This window comes from Lytechinus pictus, chromosome 1 (assembly GCF_037042905.1).
Source record: "Lytechinus pictus isolate F3 Inbred chromosome 1, Lp3.0, whole genome shotgun sequence".
Taxonomy (NCBI): domain Eukaryota; kingdom Metazoa; phylum Echinodermata; class Echinoidea; order Temnopleuroida; family Toxopneustidae; genus Lytechinus; species Lytechinus pictus.
In genome coordinates, this window is record NC_087245.1 from 20,435,261 (window position 1) to 20,451,124 (window position 15,864).

Genomic DNA, 15,864 nt, shown 5'->3' on the forward strand with positions numbered 1-15,864 from the left:
AACCCATTAAAAAAACCCAGAAATGCTGCACAAAGTTGTTTACATATATTTTTATTTTGGTTAAAAAAAAAAGTAAAATGCCTATCCTTTTTTTTTCTGTAGTACAGTTAAAAATAAAATGTTTCATATTTGTTGAGCAAGCACTATCAAACATATAAAATGTATACCCAAGTTCAAAAATATTCTTTCTGACATTTGTTTTAAATGATAGATGACCGAAAACTGGTACAGCACTTCTAAACAAGTAATTAAGGATGGGAATGGCTCTAATATCTTGTTTGGACAAAACATGTGGTGAAATTTATGACACGAAATGTAGGGTTTAGGAAAATGCATACCAGAAGTTTTATGGAAAAAACTCATAAAATATGTTTAGCTTTAAAATTAGCTGATATGCTACTCTATAAAGTATTCTTTCAATAGGTATGAAGTAGGTACATGTAAATAAGGATCCAATAAAAATGTGAGTTTGTTGTGTGTGATCATGTGTGAAGATAGATATACATGTAGATGTACATAATAAAAAGATACAATATATTTGATATGTTGATTAGTTTAAAACGTTGATTGTCACCTTGAAAATGTAGTAAAAATTAGTGCCTCAGAAGAAAAACCTTTTTGGCTAGGAATCCAAATATCAAGCCTTCATACAAGAGAGAGAAAGAAACTCATAAATTTTCTGTATTCACTAATACTTTTTAATACAAATAAGTAAATGTATTTTGTCATTAATTACACACTTAAAATTTTACAGTAAAATCCGATATCACATCTTGATCTTCAGAAATTGTGACTATGCTATGAAGAGGGGTGAATAAACTGACTATCGTATTGGATACTGTTTTATGCTGGCATTGTTTTTTTTTTCAACTGTACTAAACATTTTACTTCTTAAATACAATAATGTTTCACCCTAGCCTTTAGGTGTAGTATAATACATGGACATGTAGTTATTTGTTGTATGACATTCTGAATATCATACCACTGCCTACATGTACACTTAAAATTGCAATATAAAATACGTGTTGAATTTCACTTTAGTGTCTATAGTGCCTTTTACGGTCTATGTTCTTGTCAAGATATATAAAAAAGAAGTATTTTCTGAACAGTGACTCTATTTCCCACTCTTGTTCATGCCAAAACATATACGTGTGTGCTCTGTTCAGTAGATATTTACAGGGGCTCATTTACACAATGTTAGAACCATTTTGGCCATTGTTCATTTAAGAATGACGTCCCCATTTCGCTTGCGTGTTAATTTGTACTGTCATAAGAGCTGGATTCAAATTTATTTCATATCAGATTGCGAGATGAATTTCACAATGTCCTTTTCATGTCTAATGGTAATGCTCACAAAATATTTTTGATAACATAATGATAACACTGCACTTCAAATAATTCATTATTACCTTGTGGATTACCCCGATTTGAGAAGAAAAACTCAAGGAATTCAATATACAAAGGATATAAAATAAGCTAGTGTGATTGATATTATACTCAATCTTGGCAAAGGAGAGTACTTCTATTAGCCACATCCTGCCTGTATTTCACTTACAGATGTTAAAATATAGAAATATTTAACCAAGAAGTTTGCACAATGTATTATACATGTACATTATAACAGAAATATCCATTATGTTTATGTTACAGAGAGAAAGAAAGTGAGAGCATGTCTATGAATATTGATTTCATATTCACTTCTCTCTCTCTTTCTCTGCAGAAACAATATAACTTCAGCCTTCAGCCTATGCACACATGTTTCATTATTCCATGTCACTTAAAGATGAAGACAGTAGAGATCTATACTGAATAAGATAGAACTTTACAGACGGGGGCGGATGATGTGAAGGGGAGAAAAACAACACGTTTGCACAGGAACGGCAGATTTGGACCTTATTATTAGAGCATGAGCATTGTCGATTGCAGCTGCTTCTAAAGAAAATAGAGCTGAATATTATTAGAATTTGAAAAATGGATGCCGACTTTCTCCACTTGTTCATCTATAATGCTCGACTATGAATTTTCAGTGAAGAGGTTTATAGATACCATTTTTAGCCTCATAAATCCTATACAACAGCATTTTGAATAAATTTGTTTTTACATGTTGCTTTACAAATGCAATTTATTTTTATCTGTTTACGTACATATAGATTTCAAATTAATTTGCACATTTTGTTAGAGATATGGAAAAGGAATTTGGATATTACACATTTGAGTATCTGACTAGACACACCGCACTTGTATACCACAGGTTCAACACATTCCCAAAACATTACATATTTTCATCTCTGTGATCTTGGAATTATAACATGTTATGCTACCAACTTTCAAATAGATCAAATGATGATTAAACCCCAAATGAATTGTTGCCATGATCACCAATGACATGTGTAATATTACTGGCTCAATTAGCTACATGCACTCGCTTGATATCAAGTATAATGTACATGTATGAATTCATTGGATAATTGCTTTTATAAAGTATGTACTGTAGAGGATAGGAAAACATTAATATCGTGGACAGGTGCATGTTGCCCTTGTGAGTAAATTGAGGTAAACTGATATTCATAATTGCGTATTTTTACCAACCTGCATGCCAATTTCATGATCAAAAGGTCATCTGTGTATTAACCTTAATGTATGTTACCTGGCCTATAGGTCCAAGGAGGTGTGGAGGGGGGGGGGGGTGGCACAGTAGAGCATGTGCCCCCCATGGAACATTTGCCCCCATTTTGCATCGAATTGTACAATGCATTCTTGTTGTGAGAAGTGCCTCTACCCCTTTTTAAATCAAGAGGCAAAGATACTTTATAGAGAGGACTTTTTTTCTGTTCTTGGGTGGCACATTTTAAAAATGGCAATATTTCTTTTAATATCATGATCAAGTTTTCTTATCTGGTCTTAAAAGGGGAAGGAACTCTTCCTAAATGTACCATTCATGATTCATGACACTTAATTTTATTTTACATCAGCAAATAAAAGTCTTTTTTTTCCTTAGGTAATATTTTCTGATTATTATGAACAATTATGACACATTCACACACCCCATTGTTGTATAAATTAGATAGTGCTGTAAACATTCCAGAGGGCCGTTTCATAAAGCTGTTCGTAAGTTATAAATGGTATTGTCCATTGATGATTACTTCACGGCTTCATGCGTTAGAAATGTTCACTAGTTGTTCGTGAAGTTGCTCTTAACTTACAAACAGATTTATGAAACACCCACCAGTTTTTGTTTGTCATCAAATCTGCCTTCATGATAATTAATGTCATTCTCATTGAGAAAAATAATGACAGTGAACTTGGTTTCATTTCTTACTTAATTTATTTTGCACTAATTTTCATGATGGCACAAATGTATGGAATATAGATGTGAATTCTCATTAGAGTAATTAACATGTACAGGTATGCATTCTCTAGGAAATAAATTGCACCAATTAGTGATTGTGTTAAGTACGTGTTTCGATGATCAGCTTGTACTTTCAAATTACAAGCTCACATCAAATTTAAAGAAAAATGCATCATAGATCGAAAGTGCCTACTTCAGTCCAATGCCATATTGACAAACATACAATCTTTCCACTTCATTGACACACTGTTGAACGTGTGAATTGACAAAATCCTTCAAATACAAGTGGTCTTTCAGATGCGATAAATCAATATGTCATTGGACCGCGATGTTTGCTGTGATATTCAAGTTATATGCATGGACATGTAGTCACTGGGGTGTATGCAAACTGGTCACTTACAATAAATTCTGATGTTGACATTTAGCACAAGTAAAGATTTTGCCAGTAAACTTGAAAATGCTGCCTAAAGTGCTTAAATATGTGAAGTTAGTATGGAAAGCTTTTTAATTGGCAAATATGGCAGTGCCAGGCTGTATACCTGTTTTTTTTTATACAGTGCCAATGACACCTTTATCCAATATCCAATCTCAGAGAGTTCTGAAATGATTTACATGTATGATTTGAAAATAGGTATCAGAAACCAATAGTTCAATTGTATAACCTGTGCACAAATTATTCACTTGAGATAATTATGATTGATTTCCTATATCTTCTTTCAAGGAGTTTGTATTCTTACAAGAAAGAGGAAAAGGCAAAGTCAAGGTCTCTGCATGTGTTGCAGCACATATGAACTTGCATATAAGTCTATTGCATCACATCAAAGAGTTCCTTTCCAAAGAAGAATATTGCTTTTGAATTAGACTTCTATTTAAGGGTAGAAATTAACTGAGCATGATAAATCAGAAAGGTCAGTTTTGTGCCTCATATTGCGTATTTAGAAGTTTTTTTCATAGAATTTTTGGTATTCACTTCGAATTTGAACAGTGTGCTCACTCATATCAATGATTGTAGCCTTTTAAGGTCTTGTTCACATTAGGTTTTTTTTTAAAACGAGAATGTTTAAAATCTCAAATTGACCATAAATACCATATATATATATATAATCTATATATATAATATATATATATATAATAATAATAGCAGGGCCCACTGGGAGAACAGTGTTCGGAACTGAAGTGGCTTCCCTGGGTAAATATACCTATATTATTATTATTATTATTATTATAATCTAATGACATTTATTGCAAGTTTACCAGTATAATTCAATCTTTATTGCTTGGTATAAGTTTGCAGTTTGCCAATTTTATTGGAAAAACCATATTCTGGTGTTTCCAAAATGTTTTGATAATACTCCTGGATTTAATTGATTTCTCGTAAAATTTTTTCAGCATCAAATGAAAAATAATTTGTAGCACTCTTCATCAAAAAGTTATAGGCCAAAATTTTACTCTGTAATAAATGATATTTTGTTTAAATGATATTAAATTGAATTAGCTAATTCAGCTATAAATATACTAAAATTTCATTTAGTTTCAGTGATAAGAACATATTGACCAAGCAGGTCTTTGCGCTCATCCACTTCTGGCTTCCTTGTCATTTCAAAAGTTTCTAAAACTTGGGGGGAAAGATCATTTGCTTTTGCATGCCCCACTTTGTGGAATAGCCTTCCTGAAGACATAAAGAAATGTACCTCTTTTGAAAATTTCAAAAATCTTCTAAAAACTTTTTATTGAACTCTTAGCTCTTTATGCACCTTGAGCACTCTACAGAGTGAATTTGGCGCTTTATAAGTCACATTATTATTATTATTGTATAGAAATTACCTCACAAGGAAGCTGAACATTTTTTTTTTAAATTATTGCCAAAAAAAACCTAACTCATAAAATATTGTATTTGGAGGATAACCTGCCTAAAATTGTTTACAGTGAACAATTACATGTAATTAATCCTTGTCCTTTTATTGCATCCGCAATCAAAGGGTACCTCCCCGTAACATTATTTGTTTTGCCTTTTGAAGCAAGAGACTTCCAAAGTTCAGCTATTGTCTGACTTTGTGTGTGACTGGTCGGTAAAGAATCCAACAATTTTTTACCTATTTACAAAAATTACAAGTGAAATGTCTCACATACTTTGGAAAGCCATTGGGAAAGAGAGTACTCATTGTCTCTTATACTAAAATTTCTGTAAAATTCTGTAAAAATTGTCAGATTAATTCAACTGTACATGCATAAATGCTTATCCAGTTTAGAGTAATGCATGCATGGTTATAAATATTTTTTTCATTGTTGTGTTTCTATTCTATTATTAATGTACCATTGTATGTTTGTTACTCTATTGAGAGGAGAGTTGCTAAGCTACATCATGTATAAATTCAAGGACTGATATTGAATCTAGAGTTATTATATTCAAGAAAGTCTTACATGGAGCTGTGAGCATTCTGGTTATTTTGTTCGAGCAGAAAAACAGAATGATGACAGTGCTTTCTTACAAGACATTCCATTTTTATATCACTATTTGGAGTCTTTTAGGTGCATACATAATACATATGTCCATCGAACTATTGTTTTATTTGAATGACAATATGTATACAAGACACCTGTGCCTGGCATGATCGTATACAAACAAAGTAGGTATACATTCTGCTTCAATTTCATCTTTTAATTTCAATTTTCATGTAATGTTTTGTACATATTTTTATTGGTGTGATTAATATGATTACCGGATTCCCTTCAAAGATATAAATGTAATCTATGCAATTGATTTTGTCCTTTAAAGATGAAATTAGGGTCCGTGCAACCATAGCTTTTGTTGAAACATGAATCTTTTTTAAGGCCAGATTATACATGTACTTATAGAAATTATATTCATATATATTCAGGAACTTGGATTTTTTTCTTTTTGATTCACATACATTTTGTATTATGTACATGATATATGATGCAATATGTTGTGAAAAGAATATTGATTGATTTTTTTAAAGAAATGAAATCGTTAATTTTATTGGATTCTTAACTAACATAATGTATCAACTAGAAGTTATATGTCAAATTGAGAGTAGTTTTATTTTATTAAATCATTTCCATGCCCACTTCTTTATCTGCATGGCACTAATTTTTTCCAACACATTCAGAATTGACATGAATATACTTTGGACTAAATTAAAAACTTTTTGAAAGTTCTAATTTGTATATCTTTGTATCATACCAGATTTTCTCTATTTCATGTAGATTAAAAATGTTGGCTTTGTATATTCTTTGTGTTTTTTATTAGATTGCTACTTTGATTGATTCCTGCGTGTTACCATTTCTGTGTTTTAAATGAATGCTGTATGAAGCTGCCTTTCAAATGCCAACTGTAAATTTTTAGATTTTATTATACCTTTGTTCTTTTGAATTTCTCACAATTTTGTCTCTGTATATTTTCGAAATTATTGTGTATATGCACTTTAATAAGTGTCTTGTTTGCTTTTAATGTTGAGATTAATATTTTTCTTTGATATTGTCACAAGCTGTAGTAACCTGGTTTGATTTTGACAACAGATGGCAGCAAACTGTATCAGCAGGAGTTCACATTGTATGTTTTAGTCCAACATTTTTGTGTATCTAACTACCCGGTACATGCAATCATAAGTTTTCATATTTCATTCTCAAAATTTATGTAAAAACCCCTGTGAGGAACATGAACTAGACTTGAAAATCCAAATGACTCTTGTTTTTTAAGCTTGATGGTAAGGTTCCCCTGATTTGTGAATTTACTAGGGTTTGTCATGTGTACAAAATGTAAAAATATTTTAGTGATGGATAGAACATCATTTTATTTGTATTCAAAATAAGTTTGTCACTTGTACTTAAAATCTCGAATGATTCCGAGTGTATTTTGGTGAAGTTCCAGAATTTGTTGGTAAATTATGAGAATATTGGTACACATTGCTGGGACTACGAGTACATTGTTTGGTTGATAATACTATTTTTATATTCTAAATTTCAAATTTGGTTTCTATAGGTGCATATCTATAGCAAGGAAAATTAAAGGGATTTGACCAATTTCAATTTTATTTGACATTTTGTGTATTAAAGAGATATAATGCCATATTTTCACACGTGGTGATTGATATAATTATGATTTGATGAGGGACATTTGTATGTTCATTTATGTATTCAGTAAAGAATACTACAAGTGCACACGTATATTGCATTGTTTGAAAAGACACTTTTTTTTTCAAATGTACCTTGTCTAAAATTTTATATCTGGTTACAGAATAACTAAATCAAGCAAGAAAACTTAGGGTGATTTAATTGTTAATTAAAATTGTTTAACAGATATCATGACTATTCACATGTGATTAGATATACATTTTAGAGCACTATCTATATGTATCATGTGAAATGAATCAAGAACAGACTTTACTATTTGCACTATTACATACAAAGAAAGTAAGGCTATTCAGGTACAGTAGTTGCCACAATATATATTAATCGACCTAGTTTATGAAATGCAATAAATTGTGACTGCAAGTGCTCTAACAAACATTTTTGTGTTTGTCTTGTATCCAGGCCACCTTAGGGTTTGTTTATGCTTCCACTTTTCAGGCCAGAATCAGTGTTTCAAACGTGGTTAGTCCAAAACATGGTTTCGTCCACCCTTGTTTTCATTCAAACAACGTTTCAGAAAGCGGATCAAAAACTTACAAAAAGGTACGTTTCATAACGTCATTTCTCCAGAATCGGTTTCTGGGGAAGCATAAAGAAGACCAAAATCGTAAATGCGTTATGAATGACGCCATTTGCTTCATGCTTCCGGTTTGATAAAAATCTGCATGCAAATACAGTCGCATGGTTATAACAGGGAGTTACCTCCCAACTCCTTTTGGATTCTAATAATGGCCAACAATTTACAGTGTGATAATTAACTTAACTACCGGTAGTACTACTATCGCTATGTATACTCCTCTACTTTGTCATCACGACTGTTAAGGGATAAAACTAACAGAACAAGAGTTATTGTGATGAGGAGACATCACTGAGCCAGTATAGCACAAACAAAAACAGTAACTGATGTCTTATTCTATTATGTATACTTACATATTTTGTTTTGTCTAACTATTATCATGGAACTACCATTATCCATAGTGGGAAACCTCCATGCAATTAAAGATTGGAAGTTGTTTGAAGACCATAACAACACTCGGGGAAATAACAAAAAAAATGGCACGCCGTATTTTACCTCGCTTTCCTGCTATAAAACAAAAATTACTATCCAAAGTCAGCTGCAGATCATAAGTTTGTCTGAAAATTTGAGTATAAACAGCAATTCCAGAACCACTTTTGCAATAGGTGTTCTGAAACAATGTTTGAAAATGCTAATTCTGTCTTCGAAATGGAAGCATAAACTCACCCTTAGATGTGTAAACTGTGAGCTTTAGAGCATAATGAGAGAAAAAGAGGGATTATGAAAGAGAGAGAATGGGGGGGGGGGGGGGTAGACAGCAGAGTGGACAGGTAGGATGAGAGTGGGATTTACTAATAAAAAATATTGAAACATGTTAATCAATCAGTAATCAGAGGGAGCGGTGTTGGCTCAGTCGGTAACGCGTCTGCCCGTCGAATCAAAGATCGTGGGTTCGAGTCCACCCCGGGCGGATGACTGAAGTCAGTGCGTTGTGTGTAAACGTCTCTCCCATGTTTCATAGATGCAGGCTATGTTACAATGGAAAACACTCCGTCCCTCGGATAGGACGTTAAATGGAGGCCCCGTGTAGAGGAGAGTCACCACCTTTGCACGTTAAGAACCCACTGCACTATTCGTATAAGAGTAGGGGGAAACCCCGATGTAGTGGTCCACCTGCATTCCCCCCAATCAGTTATATCGGGAGGAGGGACCTGCGGGTCATAGTGATTCAGTTCGCTTTTCGCCTCCCAGGCACAGGTGACGCCAAACAAATAATAATAATAATAATAATAAAAACCCAAAATGGCCCATATTTTGAAGTTTTGTTTCTTTGCCACTCTGAGCATATGGTGAAGCATTAATTTAGCATGCAAATTTCTCATATTTTTATTCTTGATTTCCTCATTTTTCATACTTTGTTTTATCACAATACTCCCATTTTATCAGGTATAAGATAGGGTACATTGATTACTGCGCAAAGTTGCGCAATACTCTATCACGTAGCGTACACTGGTACTACATTTTATCAGGTAGGGTATTGCACAATACTTCATTTATCAGGAAGGGTACACTGGTTATTATAGGGGCTTTTGAGACATATTTCAGAATAATCAATACATTTTTCACTTAGTGGATGAAATGGTAAGAATAAGGCTGATAAAGTTTCTTTGGAAAAATATATGTTTTCCAAATGTTCTCGCCTTGTAATCAAGCATGGATATCTCTACGGGTGGAGGCAGCAATGATGAACTCCAGTTGAGGGGCTTCAGATCTTGAGCCACGGTCACTGAAATTCTGTTCTAAAACTATGGGTAATGAAATATTAGCATTTTGTGCACACTATATAATTTCATATGTTTATGTGGCTCTGTGAAGGATTACCAGTATTGTAATCGTTATTCACAAATATTTTTTTCTTGGGATAGCCAGACTAATATATTGCACATCCTCTGTGTTGCAATTGGCTACCTATAGCTAAACTACACATTTACACAGTTAGTGTTACATTATTCAGAGGCCACTGTGTTAAACAAAACCCTCAAATGAAAATTTTGACAGAGACAAATACTGCAGTGAGGAAAAAGGATAAAAACATTTTCAAATGCATTTTTGATAGAAATGGTACATTTATTTTTGAAATTGTACATAGGAGTCCAATTCATTCACTTTTTGTCAATATAGGCATTGTCACACATCAAATATATCATTGGTACAAGCAAGTACAAACATGTCTGATTGTCGTACACACAACTTCAACAAAGAAACGTCCATTCATGAACTACCCTTAGCCAACCAGAAAGATATTGACTGAATTTTCATCTTCAAAGACCTTCCTCTCATATTGACTTCAAAGACCGTCCTCTCATAGTGACTTCAAAGGTCTTGAAAGGTATACATCCACAATTTTAAGACACAATATACGATTTATCATGTATTGGGGGGAGGGGGGGTAACCACTTACAACAAAGTTAGAGTAATGGAACATTCTTCTGTCATCTATTCATTAATCAGGTATTTTCATCATTGGTGAGGGCTAGTGACAAACATAGTACATTTCACAGCAAGAAATTCACACCAATTTTGTCCAGCAATAGAAAACACAACCACCCAATCGGCCAAAAATAAAGGAAAGAATTATCTTGATGAAATCACACCTTCAGTGATATTATCAGTCTGGAAAAATATATATATATATATCAAGACTTATGTTTGGACATAATGAAAGATATAATGCAGTTAAGGAGGAATGATATTTTATGAGTTAATTCAGTATCAATCAAACTAAATTTACTCTGGAACTTGGACACAGCATTAATTATCAAATCTATTTTGCATTGCAAATTCATTCTAGTCTAATTCTTAAGATAAAAAAATGAACCTGTACAGGTGTATATAAGGTGACACAACATATGCTCCTGCGACATTTGCTCCGGTCTTCACATAGAGGGCATAGGGTTAGAGTTAGGATTGTAGGAGTGTTTAATTCAAAATATTGTGAATACAAGAAATGGGGTTTATTTAGTTTGGAAGATTAGGGTTTAAATTTGGCTTATCATGCAGATTTTCCATTGGAGCAAAAGTCACAGAACCGTGACACTGTATTTAAACACAAACACTTGTCGAAAACATGTATACTGGGGTGCATCATATGCCTGTCTGTTTTCTTTTCAATCACTTGAAAAGAAAAAAGAATTATAAATAGTATATATAGCAATTCCTCCGAAAAAAATAGGTAAAAGACACTGAGGGTTGATAAACAGAAGGACGTATATTATGTTACTGACTTTTGGGGACCAGCTTGGCACCAAAATAATCAATAATCACCAAAAGAGTCTGGAATCATAATCTACTTTGTAATATAACTCTAGCTTCCATAATACATACTTGTAGTAAGATGGAACACTGACTTGATTGCAGAGTGTAAAACAAAAAATATCATTCAAATAAATGTTTGGCATAGATTGTCAAAACAAATGATTGTACAAAGAAAAGTGCTGGTGACACTGAAAATCAAATCATAAGTCCAGATTCAGTAATAATAAGGAAGGTCCACAGGGGCTTATTTAATTTTTTTTTTAAAACACATCTTTGTATGATATACGAATACCAGGGCTTAGGCAGTATCAAGGGAACTATAAGAAAATTAGAATAAAAATAATGAATAACATAAAAATATAAACATACAGTATGTATCTGAGGTATTTGCTGTGCTTTACATATAAATTAAAGTAGATACATTTTAGAAAAGTACAAATTGCATTACAGGGCCATCTGATTTGCATATTTTGATTTTCTTCAGGAAATTGTACATTATTTCTTTGCCCTTTTCTCTCTCAATAAATGGTTACAATATTTCCCTTAAGTTGGTATTGTTAAATGCAACACATTCTTCAATTAAACTTCCCTTGCAAAAATTAAACAAGACAGAAAACAAACACCGTAAATTTTTCTTTCTCTCTGTCTACATATATATATATATACACAGAGGTGCTAAAAAGTTAGTGAACCCCACCACAAAATACACTCCTTCATGCTGAGTGTTAAGTGTAGACACTGAAATGTTCGACAAGCCCAGAGAAGCAAATTTTATTGAATGTAATATTTTATCACCTGACTTCACAATTGAAAAATCTAAACATGTTCATTTTCTGGGGGAGTTCACTCACTTTTGAGCACCACTGTACATATAGATATTCTAAAGACTAACTTCTTGACGTTTTTTCTCAAAATTCTCGGATGAAAAAAATAATATCCTTACTCTCTAACTATAAATGACAATTCCATCTGCAGCTGAAGTACATATGTAAGAAATAGTGTAGCATTGTAAATAAAATGTTACCAGGTACTTTTTGCATTGAAAACAAAATAATGAAATGCAAACTATTGTAGTAATGTACAACACAAAAAAGTGAAAGTAATGCTTCATGATATTATTCAAAATTCATCTTAATTTATCAGAAGTCTTTGGTTTTATCAGATATATGCAATCAGATATATGCATGGAAGTCACTACATTCTCTTCATTTTCTTGATAAATGAAACAATACACTAAATATACACATATGTCTACAAGCTTTTAATACTTCAAACATGGACTCTTTGACACATGAGAGTGGAGCAATGCACATCTACTAATGTTGATATAGATAGCAGAAGTAGTTAACAATCTTAACTATAAACACAAAATAGCATACAAACATGTTGTAACATTACAAGGGCAATGCACTATAAGCAGCTTACAAAAAATAATATCATATCATATATATGCACTATTCACGTGAAAGGACAAAAGAGCGGAAATACTGGGCTAAACATAAGTCCAATTGGGATGTCCAAAAGTAATAAAGACTGGAATTAAAAGGTGCATTGCTTATCAGTCCAGTACTTTGGCCAAATTTGCCACTCAGAGCAAAGAATTAAAGGTTTACATATATTATTTTTGGACACCACATGCAGTTCTTCATTTATTACAAGTATGATGATTGTAATCAATACATGTACATGACTAAAGGAGCTTTCAAAATGAAGATGGCAAGGGTAAGACAAGTGGAGTAGCACTGCTAGTCTCGCCTGCCTAACATGATTCAACACTGTAGCAGTGTTTGTTTTGTGACATTGAAGGGTCTGTCAATATTCTTAACTTCAATTACATTTCTATTTGACCCAGTGACACAAGCAGGATGTTAAATTGACAAAGATCACATAATTTCAAAATAATGCTGGAAATTGACAATCTTGGTTAGTAAGCCTTGGTTAAGGTTTTATGTTTTTGATATAGCATAGCCAAAGTTGGACCAGGAATGGCATTTTATTACTTGGCTCAATGAAGTTCAGGTCAAGGAATTTGATGTCCAAGTTTTATGAAATACAGCCTTTTATTTAATTAATTATATTTTAAAAACTTAACTTCAGGTTAAAATTTGTGTTGAGGCAGAGGTCACAGTTGTCGGAAAGCAGCGTCTATGTCTTACTTATGAATATGATGTGCAGGCAAGACAAAAATGGCATCACAAGAATTACCACACACTGCACAGTCATTCTTCAGTGTCCACTGCTCCACGTACACGGTTTTGAAAGCTCTTTGTGAACTGTTCATGGAGAGAACTTTACAAGAACAAACACAAAATATTTCCATTTTTCCACTAAAACACCACCTGCTTAGCCATATCCGGCCCATTTTCACACTAAGGCCACTCACAATATAACTCTCTTATATATATCTCAATAAATAAGTTAAATTTGAAATGTACAGATGAAAACAGTGAATTTGCGACAGATATGACAATGATAAAATCCAGGTAAAATTGTTTCTAAAACTGTACTTGCAGAACTGCCATAATTAACGTCATAATTTGAGTTGTTGAAAGCTATAGGATAAAGTCGGTAATTCAACAAAATGCATATAATATCTGTACATCTCATTTTGGAAATTACAGGCTTCTGATGAAAAACAACAGTATTTGCTCAACAAAATTTTGTACACAATTTCTATCAAAGAGTACCACATGTGTATCTTTGTCGCACTATTAACGAACATACAAAAGAAAAAAAAAACCAGAAGAAAAGAAAAATAGAAGAAAATAAGCACCAGATGTAGGAGAAAAATAAAGAGAAACAAAGAATGGGGTGGAGAAGAAAAAGAAATGAGACATAGAAATTATTTAAAAAAATACAAATACCAGTACAAGGAGAAAGAAGAGATGGAAAGGTGGAAATAAAATCCAAATACAGAAAGAAAAACTTAGTATTACTATTCCATGCAGAGGGATTGCATTAAATGACAATCTGTTCTCGTAAAACCATTGTACAATGTTCATCACTTACGGCTTAAAACTAGAATGAAGAACAATCGCTCAAAAATGGAAATCACTTAGTACCTATCAATGTAATACACAAGCATACTAGTTTGAAAAAATAAACCACCAAAGCAAAGTTATACATTTACTGAAAATATGCTTTGAAATTGATTTACAGAAACAGAAAGGTAGAAAGATAGTTTAAAGCCATGTATCCCTTGCATATTATCGCAAAAGTTTCCTTTAAAAGTTTAAGCATGAATTGATTCTAAATTGACTTACATGATTGTACTTGAAAGTAGATTAGGGAAGATTATGGCTTCAATTGGCTTCTCATTTTGGTTGTCATGAAAGTCATGATTGATTGCACATAACAGAAATTTATCAAATATAAGAAAATATTGATTTTATATTTCATCTGATTGTGTTTTATATTTCATTGAATGTCACTTGAAACGTTAATTGGGTTAAAAATATCTAAGAACTCGGAGCATACAACATGAAAAAGATACAATTACTATGCAAGTGGACATGATCATAAATATTAACATTAAAATCTTTTAAGTATTATCAGTACTATTTTTATTACCTCCATGATCATTGAATAAAAATAACCCCCACAGAGAAAACAAATGCTTGATATTTAAATTAAATTATTTTCAGTAATCCCAAAAAATGATAGAAGATTAATACGGCAAAGAATGCCACTTAATCTTGAATTCATCACATGATGATAATAACCAACACTAAAGACAGCACCAACACATTAGCAATAATTTAAGAGAGTACATTATTCATGATTCAAAATGAATACTGCTTTTTGCTCAAGTTCATTGGGATGGTCATATGAGAAGTCAAATTCATAAAATGCTAATCATGTTTTAATCATATTTGATGATTACTGGACATTTTTAATTACAAAAGGAAAAGGTACATTAGGTGGGTGCAGCTCTTGTCTATCCAGTGCCTGAAGGAATAATGGCTCCAAGACAATTTGTTTTTTCCCAGTAGTACACCCTCAACATACGTGCAAACCCTATGCATAGTTCACAAACATACAACTCTCTGAAGCACCACAATAGCTTTCCAGAGGTTCATCCTGACATATCAACACCTGGTGTATGCATAGTAAGACGTGACAATAGAGACGTGGTGATCACGAACTGGTAATACATGTAGGTAAAAATGCTCACGAATTCCATTCACTTGGATAAAAATCACACGAGTGTCCAATACAGTTCCAATGGCAAGACTCTTCCATTAATGACTGATTACTCCCTCTGCGAGTTTGCGTTGATGGGGCTTTTGTTAAAGTCTATCAAAAGAGTTCATTTTGTGGAGTGTCTTCTGCACTCTCATGATGGATCCGTCACTCATGAAGCCAGAGCTTTGGCTGAGGGGCGAATCCATGTCCGAGCTGTTGCTATGGAGATCCATCATTTGGGGCGGTTTTCTCCATCGGGAGATGGGGGAGTTTGGGGTGGACACATTGTACTAGAAATAAAGAATGGGGGGGGGGAGAATGTTCAACATTAATTAAATATTTAAGT

The 15,864-nt window shown here is 32.9% G+C and overlaps 1 protein-coding gene across 1 annotated transcript in view; it reads right to left on the reverse strand.

Annotated features, from left to right (window-relative positions):
• Nucleotides 1–10,120: 10,120 nt before the first annotated feature.
• The window catches only part of LOC129264408 (alpha-catulin-like), a 35,523-nt gene continuing 29,779 nt past the window's right edge, over nt 10,121–15,864 (reverse strand). The window contains exon 15 of the mRNA XM_064097850.1: nt 10,121–15,808. Coding sequence (XP_063953920.1) covers nt 15,623–15,808 — 186 coding nt within the window. The 3' untranslated portion in view covers nt 10,121–15,622. The remainder of the gene's footprint in view (nt 15,809–15,864) is intronic.